The sequence below is a fragment of the Mastigoproctus giganteus genome, chromosome 5 (genome assembly GCF_048544385.1).
Source record: "Mastigoproctus giganteus isolate SK-2022 chromosome 5, ASM4854438v1, whole genome shotgun sequence".
Lineage (NCBI taxonomy): Eukaryota > Metazoa > Arthropoda > Arachnida > Uropygi > Thelyphonidae > Mastigoproctus > Mastigoproctus giganteus.
Window position 1 is genome coordinate 15,656,199 of NC_143579.1, and position 15,644 is coordinate 15,671,842.

Below are 15,644 nucleotides of genomic sequence, written 5' to 3' on the forward strand. Positions count from 1 at the left end.
CCTAACATAATACTACATATTGAACACATAGCACTTTTCTGGAATTTACAGTAGTACTGTATTTCTGCACAGCATACACATGCCTCGTTGGTCTAGGGGTATGATTTGGGGGTATGATTTTGTCTAGGGGTATGATTCTCGCTTAGGGTGCGAGAGGTCCCGGGTTCAAATCCCGGACGAGTCCGTTGTGTTTTTTTTTTTTTGCGGGTGGTTGGTTGGTGGAACAGACTTCCATCCCTTGTTGTGGAAGTTGATAGCCTAAATAAGTTTAAGGCTATCAACTAAATAAGTTTATAAATATGACCTTTTAGAGAGATAAATAGCTTAGTAATATAGCGAAATTTTCAACGTCCATGGGCTTGAAACAAATTACAAAAAAAAAAAAAAAAAATTAAAACAATGTTATTGGGTTCACATTAAAATATTTTCACAATATCTCCATTTATCCCTTCTTCAGTGTATCAGTCAATCAACTGGTTTGCCCCTTTGATGAGTTGTCTCCATTTCTCCCTGTCTTGTGCTAGGTGTTTCACTTCTTCATATCTGGCACCTCCGTAGCCAGGTGGGAAGGAGCAGCAGTGCGTAGCACACGCTTCTTGATTAGACCGGGGTTCGAGCCTGTCACCACCAAATACGGAGGATGTGGAAAGGTCAGAGAATGACCACCGCATATTCACGGAGCAGTATGGCCTTAGTTGCTCATGCTCCTAAAAACCAAATAACAAACAAACAAACATCTGCATAGCTTCAAAGCCCAGTTTCCTTCAGAATACGATGGTGTTTTGGTCTTACTTGTTTTCTTTTTCCCGGTATTTTGCCTTCCAACACATCCAGTAACATCCCTCTGTGTTTCATGGTGTGTCCCATCCATTGTAGCCTCTGTCTTCTGATTCTTTGTAGCAATTCTCTTTCTTCTCCTACACGTTGTAAAACCATGTTATTACTCATTTTTTCTGTCTAGCTAATCTTTTCCCTTCTCCGCCAGCACCACATCTCAAAAACCTTTAGTTTTTTCAAGTTGGCTTTGTTTGATGCCCATGTATCTGCTGAATACAAAGCAATTGACCAAATGTATGTTTTCATAATTCTTTTTCTTAGGTTGAGTGACATATTCCTTTGGATTAGTAAAGGGATTTTACCTCTAAATGCCTGTTTTTCCATCGCAATTCTTGAACTGATGGCAAGATGAATCGTGTGTTATAATCTGTCCTAGATATTTGAATTTTGTTATGTGTTCTATATTTTCTCCATCAGTTTCAATGTGAAAATGTTTTGGCTTTTTACTTATTATCATAATCTTTGTTTTATTAGTGTTAATCTTCATTCCATATTTCTTCACTTTCTTAGTTAACTGTTTTAGCATTATTGGATAACATTCTTGGGCTACCTGCAAGGATTACCTGATCATCTGCAAACTTGATTGTGCTAAGTGTTCTTCTGCCTATCTTTATACCTTTTTACCATCAAATGCTTCTTTCACTATTAATTCTACAAATATATTAAATAAAAACCAGGCATCCTTGCCTCACTCCTCTCCCTATTTTTGCTGTTTCTGTCATTTCTCCGTTTATCCTGATGATGGCCTTTTGTCTTTTATACAAGTCAAATATTAGCCTAATTAATCTTTGTGGACATCCCATGTTTTCTAGTAGAGGAAAAAGCTCATTCCAAATTACCATGTCATATGCTTTTGCAAAGTCAATAAAGCACACATACCGATTCCTGCCATTGTTGTGCCGCATTATGGCTGGCCTTAGTTACCAATGTGCCATTAAACACTAAACCAAGCAACCTGCCATTGTTCATCATTCTTTTGCCTAAGAATCTTCAAGTTCCTATTGCTTCTTTTATAGATAAGTTTAGAAAGACCTTATCTACAAAAGAAACAATTTATCCCTACGGGTGCAAAATACGTTTCCATATTTTTTTCAGTTTGCACCTGCCGGCAAAAACTTACGTAAAGTCGAATTTGTGTAAGTCGAGTATTACGTAAGTCGGGGAGTTCCTGTACCCAGCTCCTTGTCATAACATAGCCTTGACAATGCTCCCTCCCCCCCACCCCCCGCAGATACACTACTCAGACTTCATCCACGACAGCAGTAAGATTATACACTTGATGATTCAGATGCCTCCCAGAGTTACCGATAGGTTTGGTCCAGTGGTCTATCTAGCAGAGTTACCGATAGGTTTGGTCCAGTGGTCTATCTAGCAGCCAGCCTGCAAACATCGTTTTAGAGCTGTACTCTCAAAATGTAAGGAAGGTTGGATGTTGCACAATGTTCATCATAAACTCAAAAGACATCAGTCATACTGCATATTGGAAGAGATGGGCAGTTGCCAGAACTTTACTCTGAAGACTAAATATGGGTTCCATCACTTCAAGCCTCCAATGAGTAAAGTGGTTTTATTGTACTGGTTGATGAGAATCATCTACCACCTAGTATTACCTAGTAACACAGAGGTGGCATTGCTCCATGTGGTGTGGGTGCCACACCTCAACTCCTTACATTGGTTTGCACCTGGGTGGTCATCTTCAGTATACTAGGTGACGTATTTCAGGACTTGCACATTGAGGTTATACTTAGTTACTAACAGTTCCACACCCTGAAGGTGTAAGCAGAGGATTTGGCTGTCACAAAATGACTGGACTTCTAAATTCGGGCCACCTTATTTGAGTGTCACCTGAATATCAGTTCTGTTAGCTTTTTAAACCTCCCAGTTAGCATGCCCAACTTGAGATATCTGAGAGAATGTCTGTGACAGCCATAAAAGACTTCCAATCATTCTAGTTTTTAATTTTGGAATTCCTAAACCTGCAAAGAGACATACAGTGTCACTGGTTTTTGTCGTTTTCATTCTATTCCTGTTATTCATTTTCAATGTAATCAGATATTTTACTACTTAATCTTAAGTCACATTTTGTGACTGGTCACTGTCAACAAAAATATTTCTCATATTGTTGCAGTTATTATTTGTAGTAAGTTATCCATTCATTTTCAAATTCTAAAATTACTCATTATTGTTAACTGTAAGATCTAGATCAGTGTAGTGTTTTTAACAAATATTTCTCATGCTGTAAAGTATACCCCTCAGTGCATAAATTTGAATTATTTTATATATGGCACCTAATCACATTTTCAAGGTTTATGCTTGTTGATCTAAATACATATAAGGTCATATGTCTGTTATGAGGAATTACTATGATATATATATTTTTTAATATTGTAAAACTGTAATAACAGTTATTTTAGATATAAGAAAATGCTTAATTTTTTTCCCCTTATAGGAGATCTGACTCCCAAATATCGAGATATTCTCCTAAATAGTTTGCTTCAAGGTGCACAGAACAACGCTCCTGAGGTGCGAGCTTCTAGTTTGTCTAATTTGGCTGAAATTTGTAAACACCTCAAATATTCGATTGGCCCCTTCCTTCAAGAGGTAATGCTAATGGTCATATTTTTTTAATTAACCCATTATAATGCAGTTTTGTCTAATTTTGTGATATCAGTAGTCATTGGGTGCACCCTTCCCAGATCAGAAGCTTACTGTATGACATTTGTAAAAATTTCATGTTATCGTAGTGTAACTTAATCCCCTCCTCCATGTTACCATATTTCCGCTATTATCAGCTTCAATGTTCTGATATGGTGGGTCCCTTGATTCATGCTACTATTACCATACTCTGGTTCAGCATACAGGGCTAAATCCAGTAGTGATGATTCCAAGTCATGTTTCCTCCTCCTCTTCCCATCCACACGAAAATCCCTTTTATTTATTTTTTTTGGTGATTTTGAAGCTTACAAAATTCCAAAAAATGTTTGTGATTTCCTAATTTTGAAATATAACAAATTAGCATTAGCATTAGTAGAGGCATTTGATGCAAGAAAGCAAGCTTATGCAGCATCAGCCAAAAAAAAAAAAAAAAAACCCACTTCCACTTCACCCCTCTGTTCGTTCAAAATACCTCTCCAGCTGAGCCTTAAACTTATTTAGGTTATCAACCTCTACGACAAGGGATGGAAGTCTGTTCCACCAACCAACAACCCGCTGGCTAAAGGCAAATTTCTGCACGTCTATCCTACATCTGTCTTTCCTCAATTTGAATTTATGCCCTCTCAGGTGATTATTCTGAGCTAGAGGAAGAATCCCATCAGCATTGAGCATGCTCAAACCATTCAAGGCTTTATACACCTCTATCAGATCACCTCGCTGGTGCCTAGTCTCCAGACACTGTAATTTGCAAAACTTAAGCCTTTCTTCGTAAGAGCACCCCTTTGTTCCATTCACTAATCTTGTTGCCCTTCTCTGTACTCGTTCCAGCAGCTCTACATCCTTCTTGAAATGAGGCCTCCAGACCTGTATACAGTACTCTAGGTGTGGCCTGACCATCGCCTTATACAAGGGAATAATCACCTCCTTATCCCTGCTGGAAAAATTCCTGTATATCATTGACAATACTCCATGAGATACTCTTGCAGCCCGTCTGCACTGCTCAGAGAACTTCTTATCTGCCTGCACAACCACCCCCAAGTCCCTTTCATTCTCTACCACTGTCAGTGTAGTACCACAGAGTTGATACGTTGCTCTGGGGTTGCTGTTTCCCATGTGTAGTACTTTACATTTGTCAATGTTAAACTTCATTTGCCACCTCTCAGCCCATCTGCTCAACCTTTCCATATCCTGTTGCAGCAGCATAGTGTCAGTAGTGTCCTTGACAACCCTGCCAACCTTTGTATCGTCTACAAACTTGGACATTAAGCTTGATATACCATCATCAATATCATTTATAAATACAGAAAACAATAATGGACCCAACACTGAGCCCTGAGGGACTCCACTAATAACATTAGTCCACGATGAGCAGTGTCCATTGATTACCACTCTCTGTCTTCTCCCCCTCAACCACCCCTTTATCCATAGCAGCAATTTGCCTCCAATGTCACACTGCTCCAATTTGTGTAGCAGTCTTCCATGTGCAACAGTATCAAAAGCCTTTCTAAGATCCAAGTATATAATATCAAAGCTATTCCCTGCATCCAGTTCTTTTGTTACTGCATCATAGTATCCAATCAAATTGGTCAGGCAAGACTTCCCCTTAACAAAACCATGCTGTGTCCGAGCTATAACTGAAGTCTTGTCTAAATGATCCTGCAGTGCCTCTTTAACCAGTGCCTCCATTAATTTTCCTGGAACAGAAGTTAAACTCACAGGTCTATAATTACTTGTGTCAGCCTTTGATCCTCCTTTGTGAATTGGGGTCACATTTGCACATTTCCAGTCTATGGGTACCTCCCCTGAGTCCAAGGAAGCTCTCATAATTATGGCTAAGTGTTTGCTTCCTTTGCTGCCTCCTTTAATATAACTGGATAGATCCTATCCACCCCGGGTGCCTTTCTTGTGTTTATCTTCAACAATTTCTCCTCCACTTTACTCCCAGTTATTTCAAGATTCTGTAGCTTACCGCTAGAGTTGAATACACCTTTGGCATTCCCCTCGCTGAATAACTCCTCATGTGTGAATGTCGATGCAAAATATTCATTTAGTTTGTTAGCTACCTGAGCAGGATCATCAACAGTTGACCCATCAATATCAAGTGGACCAACCTGATTCATCCCCTTCCTTCTAGAGTTTACATAAGTAAAGAACTCTTTGCTGTTTTTCTTTGCATCCCTTGCCAAGGATTTCTCGTAATCTGCCTTTGCCTGCCTAACCTCCTTTGTAACTTGGTTGCATATCAACTTGTATCTATCATAGGCTTCTGTGTCATGTGTTAATTTGTAAGTATCCCATGCATTTTTCTTCTCTGCCATATGTCTCATTAGTTCATCTGACATCCACTTAGGCCTAAACCTTGAACAATATTTCTTAGTTGGTATGTAAAGCCTAGTAGCTTCCAAGATAAGTTCTTTGAATGCTTCCCATTTTGAATTTGCTGTTGGTAACATCATCAGTTGGTCCCACTGTATAGAATTTAAATACTGTCTCAGTCCATCGTAGTCGCCTTTACGGAAGCAATAACCCTTCCCTTTACGCCTAATGGTAGTTACCTCTTTGAGTAAATCCCACTTCAGCACACTGTGATCACTGCCACCTAGTGGTTCAGTTATCTGCAGATTCTTAATGCATGAAGAATCACTGCTGATAATCAAATCAAGAGTATTACTCCCTCTAGTTGCCTCCCGAACATGCTGATGTAGAAAGCAATCATCCAATAAATCCACAAAAGCCCTGCTAGAGTGTGAGTGACCAGCCCCTAAATTCCAGTCAATATCTGGGAAATTAAAATCTCCCATTATAAGACTCTCTAATTTACCGGCCCACTCTATTTCCCTGTACAGTTCCTTATTATACTCATCAGAGTCATTAGGCCTATAGCACACTCCTACTCTCAATTTTGATCTCCCAGTGCTTATGTCACACCAAACTGACTCCACACTGCACTGTCCAGCGATGTCGACTGGCTTCACTTCCTTGGTTTTTATGTGTTTCTTAACTAATAGCATAACCCCTCCCCCTTCCTATCCTGTCTATCCTTTCTGTAGACGTTGTACTCCCCAAATTGCAGTTCTGCATCCCTTATATCTGTGTGACACCACGTCTCTGATATCCCAACAATATCTGCCTTTGATGTTTTGAGCAATACCTCAAATTCATCAAATTTGTTTACTAAACTCCTAGCATTGGTGTACACGCAAGTATACCTGCACCTGTTTCTATTCTTAGCTACCCTAACACAACCCATGTGTTTACTTGTACCGCAATGGCTCCCAGCAGTCTCTGAAATATCATGCATCTTGTTTTTCAGGCTTCTGCTCATTCTAATAGAAGCAGTGCAAGAATCTCTTTCACCTCTGCCAGTGGCTACTGTCAGTCTATTGGTCTTTGTCTCCCCCCAAGCTAGCAGTTTTCCGACCCACCTAACACTGCCTCGATAGCATCAGCAAATATTCTTGCACCCTTTCTATTTAAGTGTATTGCATCGCTGTAGAAGCAATCTCTCCTGTTAACAAGTACAGTCCAGGCTGAAAAAAATTCTACCCCTTGAGCCTTGCACAATCTTTCCAGGGCCGAATTGATCGACAAGGCTCTCATCATATACTCCCTCCTATCGTGTCTGGGCAGAATTGCAGACACTTTCAAATTCAAGCCTAATTCTCGGCTTTTGTTCAACAGTGACCTGTACTTGTTAAGTAGTTTTGAAATATAACAAATGCTAAAGCATTTGTTATATTTCAAAACTAGAAGAAAACTTCGTTATAAAATGGTAACATGAAGTATAGTGCTTTTAATATTTTTGCTTTAATTAAACTAGATTTTTTTTTAAATAAAACACTATGTGACTATTTGCATTTAAATGGATGCACATCTGAAAAACAGTAATGATGTCTCAGCATTTAGCCACTAATATTTCTAGTTTATTTTAGTTTTATAAATGTAATGTATTGTCATTTTTATCTGGACATTATTGCTGTTACATCATAATGTTGGATTCTGTAGTGCAGGGTGTGAATAATTTAGTTTGCACCTGTAAAAAAAAAAACGGGAAACTGCAGCCATTATCAACCCACTGCAGAATGGAAGCCTCCTCAACAATTCATGCTGAGAAAAATAGACCATAATCCTCCATGCTGGTCCAGTGCGGGTTGGCAGATCGACCATATTTAGCAGTCAGGGGCTTGAACTCTGGTCTACTCAAAGAGCATGTGCTACTGCACTCTCACTCCTGACCACTCGGCTTTGGAGGCTGTTCAGTGATTGTTTAAAGAACTGAACTGGACCTGTCAAAATCACCAGCCAGCTGATAGTATTTCAGATGTCCCTAGACCACATCTATATGCAACAGACTCACATCTATGAAAAATTTGTTGAAATTTGCCATTCTTCTTTGAGGTTAATTTAAAGTGTTTTTTATTAATAGTAGTAGGAGTTAACTGGCAGCTTCAAAAAAATAGTTATGAAAAAATGGAAAAATCATCATGCCAAATTTAAAAAAATGTTTTTTTTTAATGGGCATAATTTGCTTAGCAATATTATGTGAATATGTAAATCCTAAACTATTATCATAATACATATAATTCAGTTTAAGAAGAGATACTCCTCAAAAAAAAAAATTGAAATATCATTACATGCCACATACTGCGACATGTAATGAAATTTCAAGTGGAATTGTTATTTCAGTTGGAATTTTTGAATTTTTATTAAAGAGATAACAATTAGAATTGTTATTTCTTTAACAATTATATGATTGGTAGTTGCAAACATGAAAGATGAAACAATTGTATTTTGATGACACTGAGGTAAGAAAAATCTTTTTTTATTATTTTTTTTTCTGTGATGCGTTTTTTCAGCTTCTGCTTTGCATACATTGTCTTCTGAAATCAGATCCATCAATAGAAGTTAGGAGAGCTGCAATTTTGTTAGTTACTGGGATGTTGCAAGGTGTTGGCAAAGATGCATTCAAGGTAAGCTTATTTGATTGGTTTAATTCCTATTTCTCTTCTTCCTTCTAATAGTTTCTTTCATTAAAGAAGCATAGGTTTATTATACAAAAATTTAATTTCAAAATTGAGAATCAGTTATAGTAGGAACTGTTAACTGGTAGGTACAAAAAATAGTTAATATAAAAATCCCTATAGATAAAACATTGTGGTTTTTAAAAATTATGCATAATTCTTAGCAGTAAGTATTATGCAAATAAATAAATCATAAACTGTTATTATAATACATATAATTCAGTTTAAAAGAGTTATATGGGGTTGTATTAGAATATTACACATTATCCTGAATGTAAGTTCAGCTAACTGATGTATCTGTGCACTACATTAAATTATATAGGTGCATTCAATTTTTTTGTAAAATGAATATAAATTTTACATTTTCTATCATTGATAGAAGTGAATGGTAAATACGAGGACTGGTATGAAAGTAATGCCTAATTTTTTGCTCTCAAATGTGGTGCTGTAGATCATTTTGTGTGTCATTGAGTGATCACTAGAGGTCTCTAGTTTCACCACACTGAGTGCACTACAGCACAATGATATTTCAAAATGGTGGATGTTACAGATATACGTATCAAACAAAGAGTGGTGATTGAATTTAACAAATTTGTGAGTGATGACAAAACCTGGGTCCACAATTATGACCCCGAAACAAAGAGACAATCGATGGAGTGGCACCATCAAAAATTACTGCACAAGAAGTAGTTCAAAAGACAGCCTTCTGTCAATAAAGCCATGTTGACAGTGTTTTGGGATAAAGATGGGGTCTTGCTTGTGGACTTCTTGGAGTGTGGCACCACAATCAACTCAGATTGATATGTGGAAATGTTGAAAAAGTTGATAGCCAGAATCCATAGAGTTCGACCAGACAAAAACCTTAATGAGGTTCTTCTTCTCCATGGCAATACCTGACCCCGCACCAGTCTGTGTATGATGGAGGCCATTGCAAAACTGGGGTGCACTGTTCTGGCTATCACCTCTTCGACCCACTGAAGGATGCACCCCACGCAACCCATTCTGTGGATGATTACAAGCTCAAGTATAGTGTTCTTGAAGCCCTCTGGAGCAAGACTAAGGACACTTTTACAAGATTGGAATACGGCATCTAATTAGAGATGGCGGAAATGCATAGAAAATGATGGTGACTTTGTGGAAAAATAAGAGTGTGTTTATTAATGATTGAGCATTAATTTATGTAAGAGGCATAGTTGTAGGAATTAAATTTTCTGAGGAAAAAAGGAGGGGGTATTACTTTTATATTGCTCCTCATAATTAATTAACAATAATAAAATATTAATACCAGTCAGTAAAAATTACTTGCAACAACTGACTAAACTTTATTAAATAATAGTTAAAAGTAGTTAAAGGCTATTAAGAACAGAAAACTAAAAATAACAAAAATATACAGAATAAAATGAGTTAAAATCACAAAACAACACAGATAAATAAATTTTAAGACAGGGCACCTCTTTATCAACTTATGTATGAATGGTGCAAGCTAGAATAAATAGCAAGGCTGATGATAGAGGGAACCAGGGCATGATAATGCTCATAAATATTAAAATAAATAAATAATTCAGATTAGTCTTTTTTTTTTTTTTTTTTTTTAATGAGGATTCATAAAAAAGAGAATGCCTCTTTACCAAATTTGGTAAAGAGGCATTATCTGCTTTGTAAGCTGCTGTGTTTTATGATTTTAACTCATTTTATTCTGTGTTTTTTTATCTGCTCTTAATTGCTTTTAACTACTTTTAACTTATTTTCAGCTTATATTTCATTTATTTCTGTAATTTTAATAAAGTTTAGTTGTTTGTTGCAGATAATTTTTACTGATATGATCTCTCCACCACACAAGGCATTTTTTCTATTGTAAAAGGGATTCTTTTCACTTGGCTGCATATACCTAACAATGGCTTGCTCATATACTGTTTAATTTTAATTACAGCACCCAGAAATCAATCTACCTTACTTCCCGGCGCCTCCGTAGCCAGGTGGGAAGGAGCAGCAGTACGTAGTACATGCTTCTTGATTAGACCGGGGTTCGAGCCCATCACCACCAAATACGGAGGATGCGGAAAGGTCAAGAGATGACCACTCCATATCCCGGAGCAATATGGCCTTAGTTGCTAATGCTCCTAAAAACCAAATAACAAATAACCTTACTTCCCAAATTAAACCTTTGTAATTTATTTGTCATACAGACATGTTTAGTTATACAAGGTTCAAAAATATCAATAAAGATTTTGCATTTCTGCTTTCTGTTATTAGCTTTCTCTTATGAGCATATAGCCAACCTTACAGAGCTTCTTGATGAATTTAAATTATAAATCATAGCTTTTCATTCTCTCCAGATCTGATGGCTACTAGAGTCCAACAAAAAAAGTCAATTCTTCCTCGTCACACTGATATAAAGCCTTAGAAAGAGAAGATACTGACATCCCAAAAAAGGTCAGTCACATGCTGGCTAATTATCAAATTTCCTCTTCATTTCCCAGCTATGTATTTCTCTAGTAACTTATGAGAGAGTTTAAGATTTGTGTGAACTCTGTGTGAGACGTGCTTTATTTCCATGGTCAAAATGTGCATAAAATGTTAACTCTGTTTTCTTATGACAATGTTGATAGGAATGCAACATGATCATTGTGAATTATTGTTGCATGCAGATTATAATACATTGCAGAGTATTGTGCAAATTTTGACATGAACTTAACGTCTGTTGTGGATTACATTCAATTTGGTTGTGCACGATTTTATAAAAATATTATAAATTTAATAAATAGTTGCATCTGCTATGAAAAGTCAAAGCAAAATTGCCCTTTGTACTTATGAGGTCATCAGAAATCTACTACACAATGTGCAGTCAAGCACAGGATCAACCATAAATGATCCTCACAATAAAATTTAATTTAATGCATTTAAGAAAAATAAATAATATTATACATGTACAGCAGACTCTCGATTTATTGGGATTGGATTAACCGGGACACTTCAAGATCCCAAATATTAAAAAAAAAAAAAAAAATCAGCTAGAAATAATAAAATTCAAGTAATAAATAGAATAGGTATAAACAGATGTTTTGCAAGTCAAAAATAAGCGACAAATTGGCTTTATAAGTCGTTGCCAGGAGATTAGTGTGCCTATTATCTTGCAACTCTGTCTTCAGACCCCTAAAAAAAAAAAAGGACCAAATGTTTAGTTTGTTTTGGTGCGTCGCATCGATTGTTGTGTTCCATCGCACCACAAAAGGACAAATTTTGTTACATTATGCATGCCAGGGTGTCGTAACATTTTTTTTTTTTTTTTTATAGTAACTTTTTTTTTTTTGTTTAGAAATCGCAAAAATGATGGGCAAACGCAAGAGTGCTTTCATTTAAACAAAAACTTGAAATTATTCAAAAGTTTGAAAACGGTGCATCGGTTAAATCTCTAAAGAACTGTTATAATGTTGGTGACCAAACCATACGCAACATTGTAAAAAGTAAAGGGAAGCATCGTATTGGACATGCGATCTATCGCCATACTTTTTACGTAGGTTGCTGAACATTTTTCGATACATCAAGTCCCCAACTTATGTAGCTTCGGACTTACATTCAGTTATTTATAATTTTTTTATATGACTGAAGATTTCAAGTGAAGGGGACACACATTTCACCATAATGTAACAACTCACAGAATTCCTGCTATTGGTATTATCGCAAATGCAATAAGATCGAGCTTACTACCCATTTACAATTAATTGCACTAACAGAAAAGCCCAGTAACCTGAAATTGCAAATTGTTTTTATTGTTTTATGGCAGTGACCTCCAGAAATGTGCTTTAGTAAAATGTAAGCTCACGTGGAGTGATAGTGAGTTTTCGCCTTAACTCTGTGAAGTTCTTTTCAGAAATTTTCGTTTTGACTGTTATCATGGTGCTGACTAAGTGAATAGTAAGTCTATCAAGAAATCAAGAAAAGGAAAGCGATCGAGTTGGGTCAGAAAATTAAAATAATAAGGATGTACGAAAATATCCAAAATTAACAAGTATTGCGCAGAATTCAAATTTGTCAGTGGCAACGGTAAATACAATAAAGGAGAAAGACAGAATACAAGAAGCGGTCGGCACCAATGAAGGTCAGCTATAATAATAACCAAGGCTACGAAATACATACCAGTTTTTACAGTACAAAAACATGCATTTTTTCTTCCTTTTATGTTTTCTTTTCTTATGTGCCACTCTGGCTACTTCACTGCTGTCCCCAGATAAAGTTTTTAATTGAACTAATTAAAAATATATAACTATTTCTCTTCATTCTTCTGAGTATATTATGTGGTTTTTGTAATTTTGGCATATCAGGGATATAGCAGCAATATTTTATTAGTCATTCCTGAGTTACTCAAATCTCGACTTGCGTAAGAAGTCCTGGATCATATCTCTTACGTATGTCGGGGACTTACTGTATTTTTGGATTAACCAGGAAATTGATTATCCGGGAAAAATTTTTTACCATCTATCCCGGAAAATCAAGAGTCTACTGTATTTTGGCCATCATCGTATATTTTAATATTAGATTAGTCTACTTTTATATAAATATAACTAATGAAAATTTTATATTTGCAGATATTAGAAAGTGAATTGAAAGAACTGTACTGCATGTTGAAATCAGTTTATTCTAGAGAAACTGATGATTCACTGAAATTACACCTTCAGCTCGCACTAGAAGAAATAAATGGGATAACTCGAGAATTTTTGTTCCCACAAAGGACATCAGTTAAATATATACATATTCTAGATCCTCCAGATCGAGCATATTAATAATGTGCAAATTATATTTATATAAGTCTATTTTTTTGTTAATAAGAAGAACTTGATCAAATTTGTGATTCAGAGAAAGCATTTATAGTGTCAGTGAAAAATGCTAAATAATTTTACTGACTTCATACACTTTAGCATGCTCACTGACACTATAAATTCTTTCTCTGAGGTCAGTATCATTTTGTTGTACTGTGACCAAAAATATGTCCACTACTTAACATATTCACATATTTGGTTCTTTTACATTTGGCCTAAGTTTTGTGAGAGCAGATATCAGATTTCTGCTCTCACTGTAGATCAATGTGTCCATCATCATTTGTGCCCATGTAAGTGTGTGTGAGCTAAGGCAATACCGTTATTTTTATTGCTTCACAATCAATATTAGTATGAAAAAGGTTGTTTATTCATGGATAATGCACTTTCATCATTTCTACTACCCAGGTAGTATGCATGCATGCATCATTTGATTATATCTCATATTGTGAATACCCTCACAACGTATTGCCAGGGTATTGCACTGCTTTGAATAAGTAACCCTTCAGCAGTGGAGAAGACTAATGTTACTTATTCTCAGCAGATACCCAGAATAAGTAATATTAGTCTTCTCCACTGGTGAAGCATTACTTATTTAAAGCAGTGCAATACCTTGGCTCATTGTGAAGGTATTCACAATATGAGCTATAATCAAACGATGCATGCATACTACCTGGATAGTAGAAAGATGGAAGTGTATTACCCACGCATAAATACCCTTAGACATTTAGTCAAGAAATATTTTTAGAATATTTTAGTAGTTAAGTGGTGGTTCTGTCATTGTTAACATGTTGCTTGACTTGTACAGTTTTCACAAATCATCATGATGAATATTGCACATTAACCTGCCATATCAGTCTTGGGGCGAGTGCATTTAAGATGGTAAGTTTCTCCACCAAAAATAAACAGAAACAGAAATTTTGAATAATTCTTTGAACATAGCTCTGTGGAAAACTTACATTTTTCCTTTAGTCCGTGTTCTCAATGGTTTCTGTTTCTTGTGATTAGTGATCCTTATCTGTAGCTGTGCTTGTTTTCTTCATACAGTATTCATCAAAACATTGTTGTCACCTGGTTTCAATCTGACCTTTACTGGACACAACCACCAGAGCTGTTTCTTCTGTTCCAGTGGTTGAAAGAATGACTGAATCTTACTTATAACCTGGTTTGGATTATTTCAAATATCAACTGGAATACTCTTAACTTCATTTTCTTCACCCCATAGGCTGTAGATCTACATAAATGTTGTTTTCAGTTTTCAAAAGCTATATTTTCTATATCTACAAAAGCACTGCCATAGTTGAACAGATGAAAAAATGTGAGTTGCTATAATAAAAATGACTTCTCATTTATTATGGCAACTTTATTGTTGTAGTGTTGAACAGTGTTATTGCTAAATTCTGGCTCTAAACTGTGCTATGTGTAGTGAATACTACACATTGTGACATGTGTATTATGTTTGCATATGGTGAGGATGTTTATGAGTTTATGCATGTTGTATGGACTATCAAACCTGGAATAACTCACATGGAAAACTACTACTACTCTCTCTCTCTCTCTCTCTGCCTAAGATCAGCTAACTGATGCTTGAAGTGCCTGCCATCAGGCACTTCAGCCTTTCTTGGACACATTCTTCAGTGCCAAGTGAAGAGCCTTTAGAAATTCCTCTGTTCTCCTATGGGATTCAAATCCAGACTTCTCCAAGTGCCGAAACTGCTGTCATGGTGGAAAATTCATGTAGAATTATGTAAATATTAATCATGTAAATAATATTTGCTTCATAAGTAATTGCTTTACACTGTCTCTATTTGTGTTCTTTTATAATGTAAATATCAACAGAGATATGATTCTCAATGAATTCTACAATTGTATGCTTATATATACAAAAAAAATTAGAGACTTTACCTCAATGCTCTTTTGTAGAATGCGTCAGCATGCCAAACTCTTGAATTCAGTCAAACATAAAATTATTTAATAACTTCTCTCCTCCAAAGACGCATGAATGGCTTGACACATCCACAATCAACTGCCAACACATCAAACCTACAAAACATAATCCTGGATGACAGAAGGCATTATGTCTAATAAAATCAATAAAAAGGGTTGCATAGAGTAATAGTTAAAAATAAATTAGTTAAAATAATTTAGAAACAAATTTGAATAACTTCCTTCCTAAAACGTACTGGGGCTTTTCAATGGTATATCTTGGTCACAGGATAGGAGTAATGTGAGTTAAATGAGTGAGACTTTAATATAGAGATTATTTGGTATCTTGGTGCATGCACAAAATTGACCACAAATCAGAGTTGAGATATGG

General features: G+C 36.1%; 1 protein-coding gene across 1 annotated transcript in view; it reads left to right on the plus strand.

The window, feature by feature from the left end:
- Positions 1-13,294, plus strand: part of Tango6 (transport and golgi organization 6) — a 97,606-nt gene extending 84,312 nt beyond the window's left edge. The window contains exons 10-12 of the mRNA XM_090373866.1: positions 3,287-3,438; positions 8,349-8,462; positions 13,100-13,294. Of these exons, the coding sequence (XP_090229992.1) occupies positions 3,287-3,438; positions 8,349-8,462; positions 13,100-13,294 (461 nt within the window). The remainder of the gene's footprint in view (positions 1-3,286; positions 3,439-8,348; positions 8,463-13,099) is intronic.
- The last annotated feature ends 2,350 nt before the right edge of the window (positions 13,295-15,644 follow it).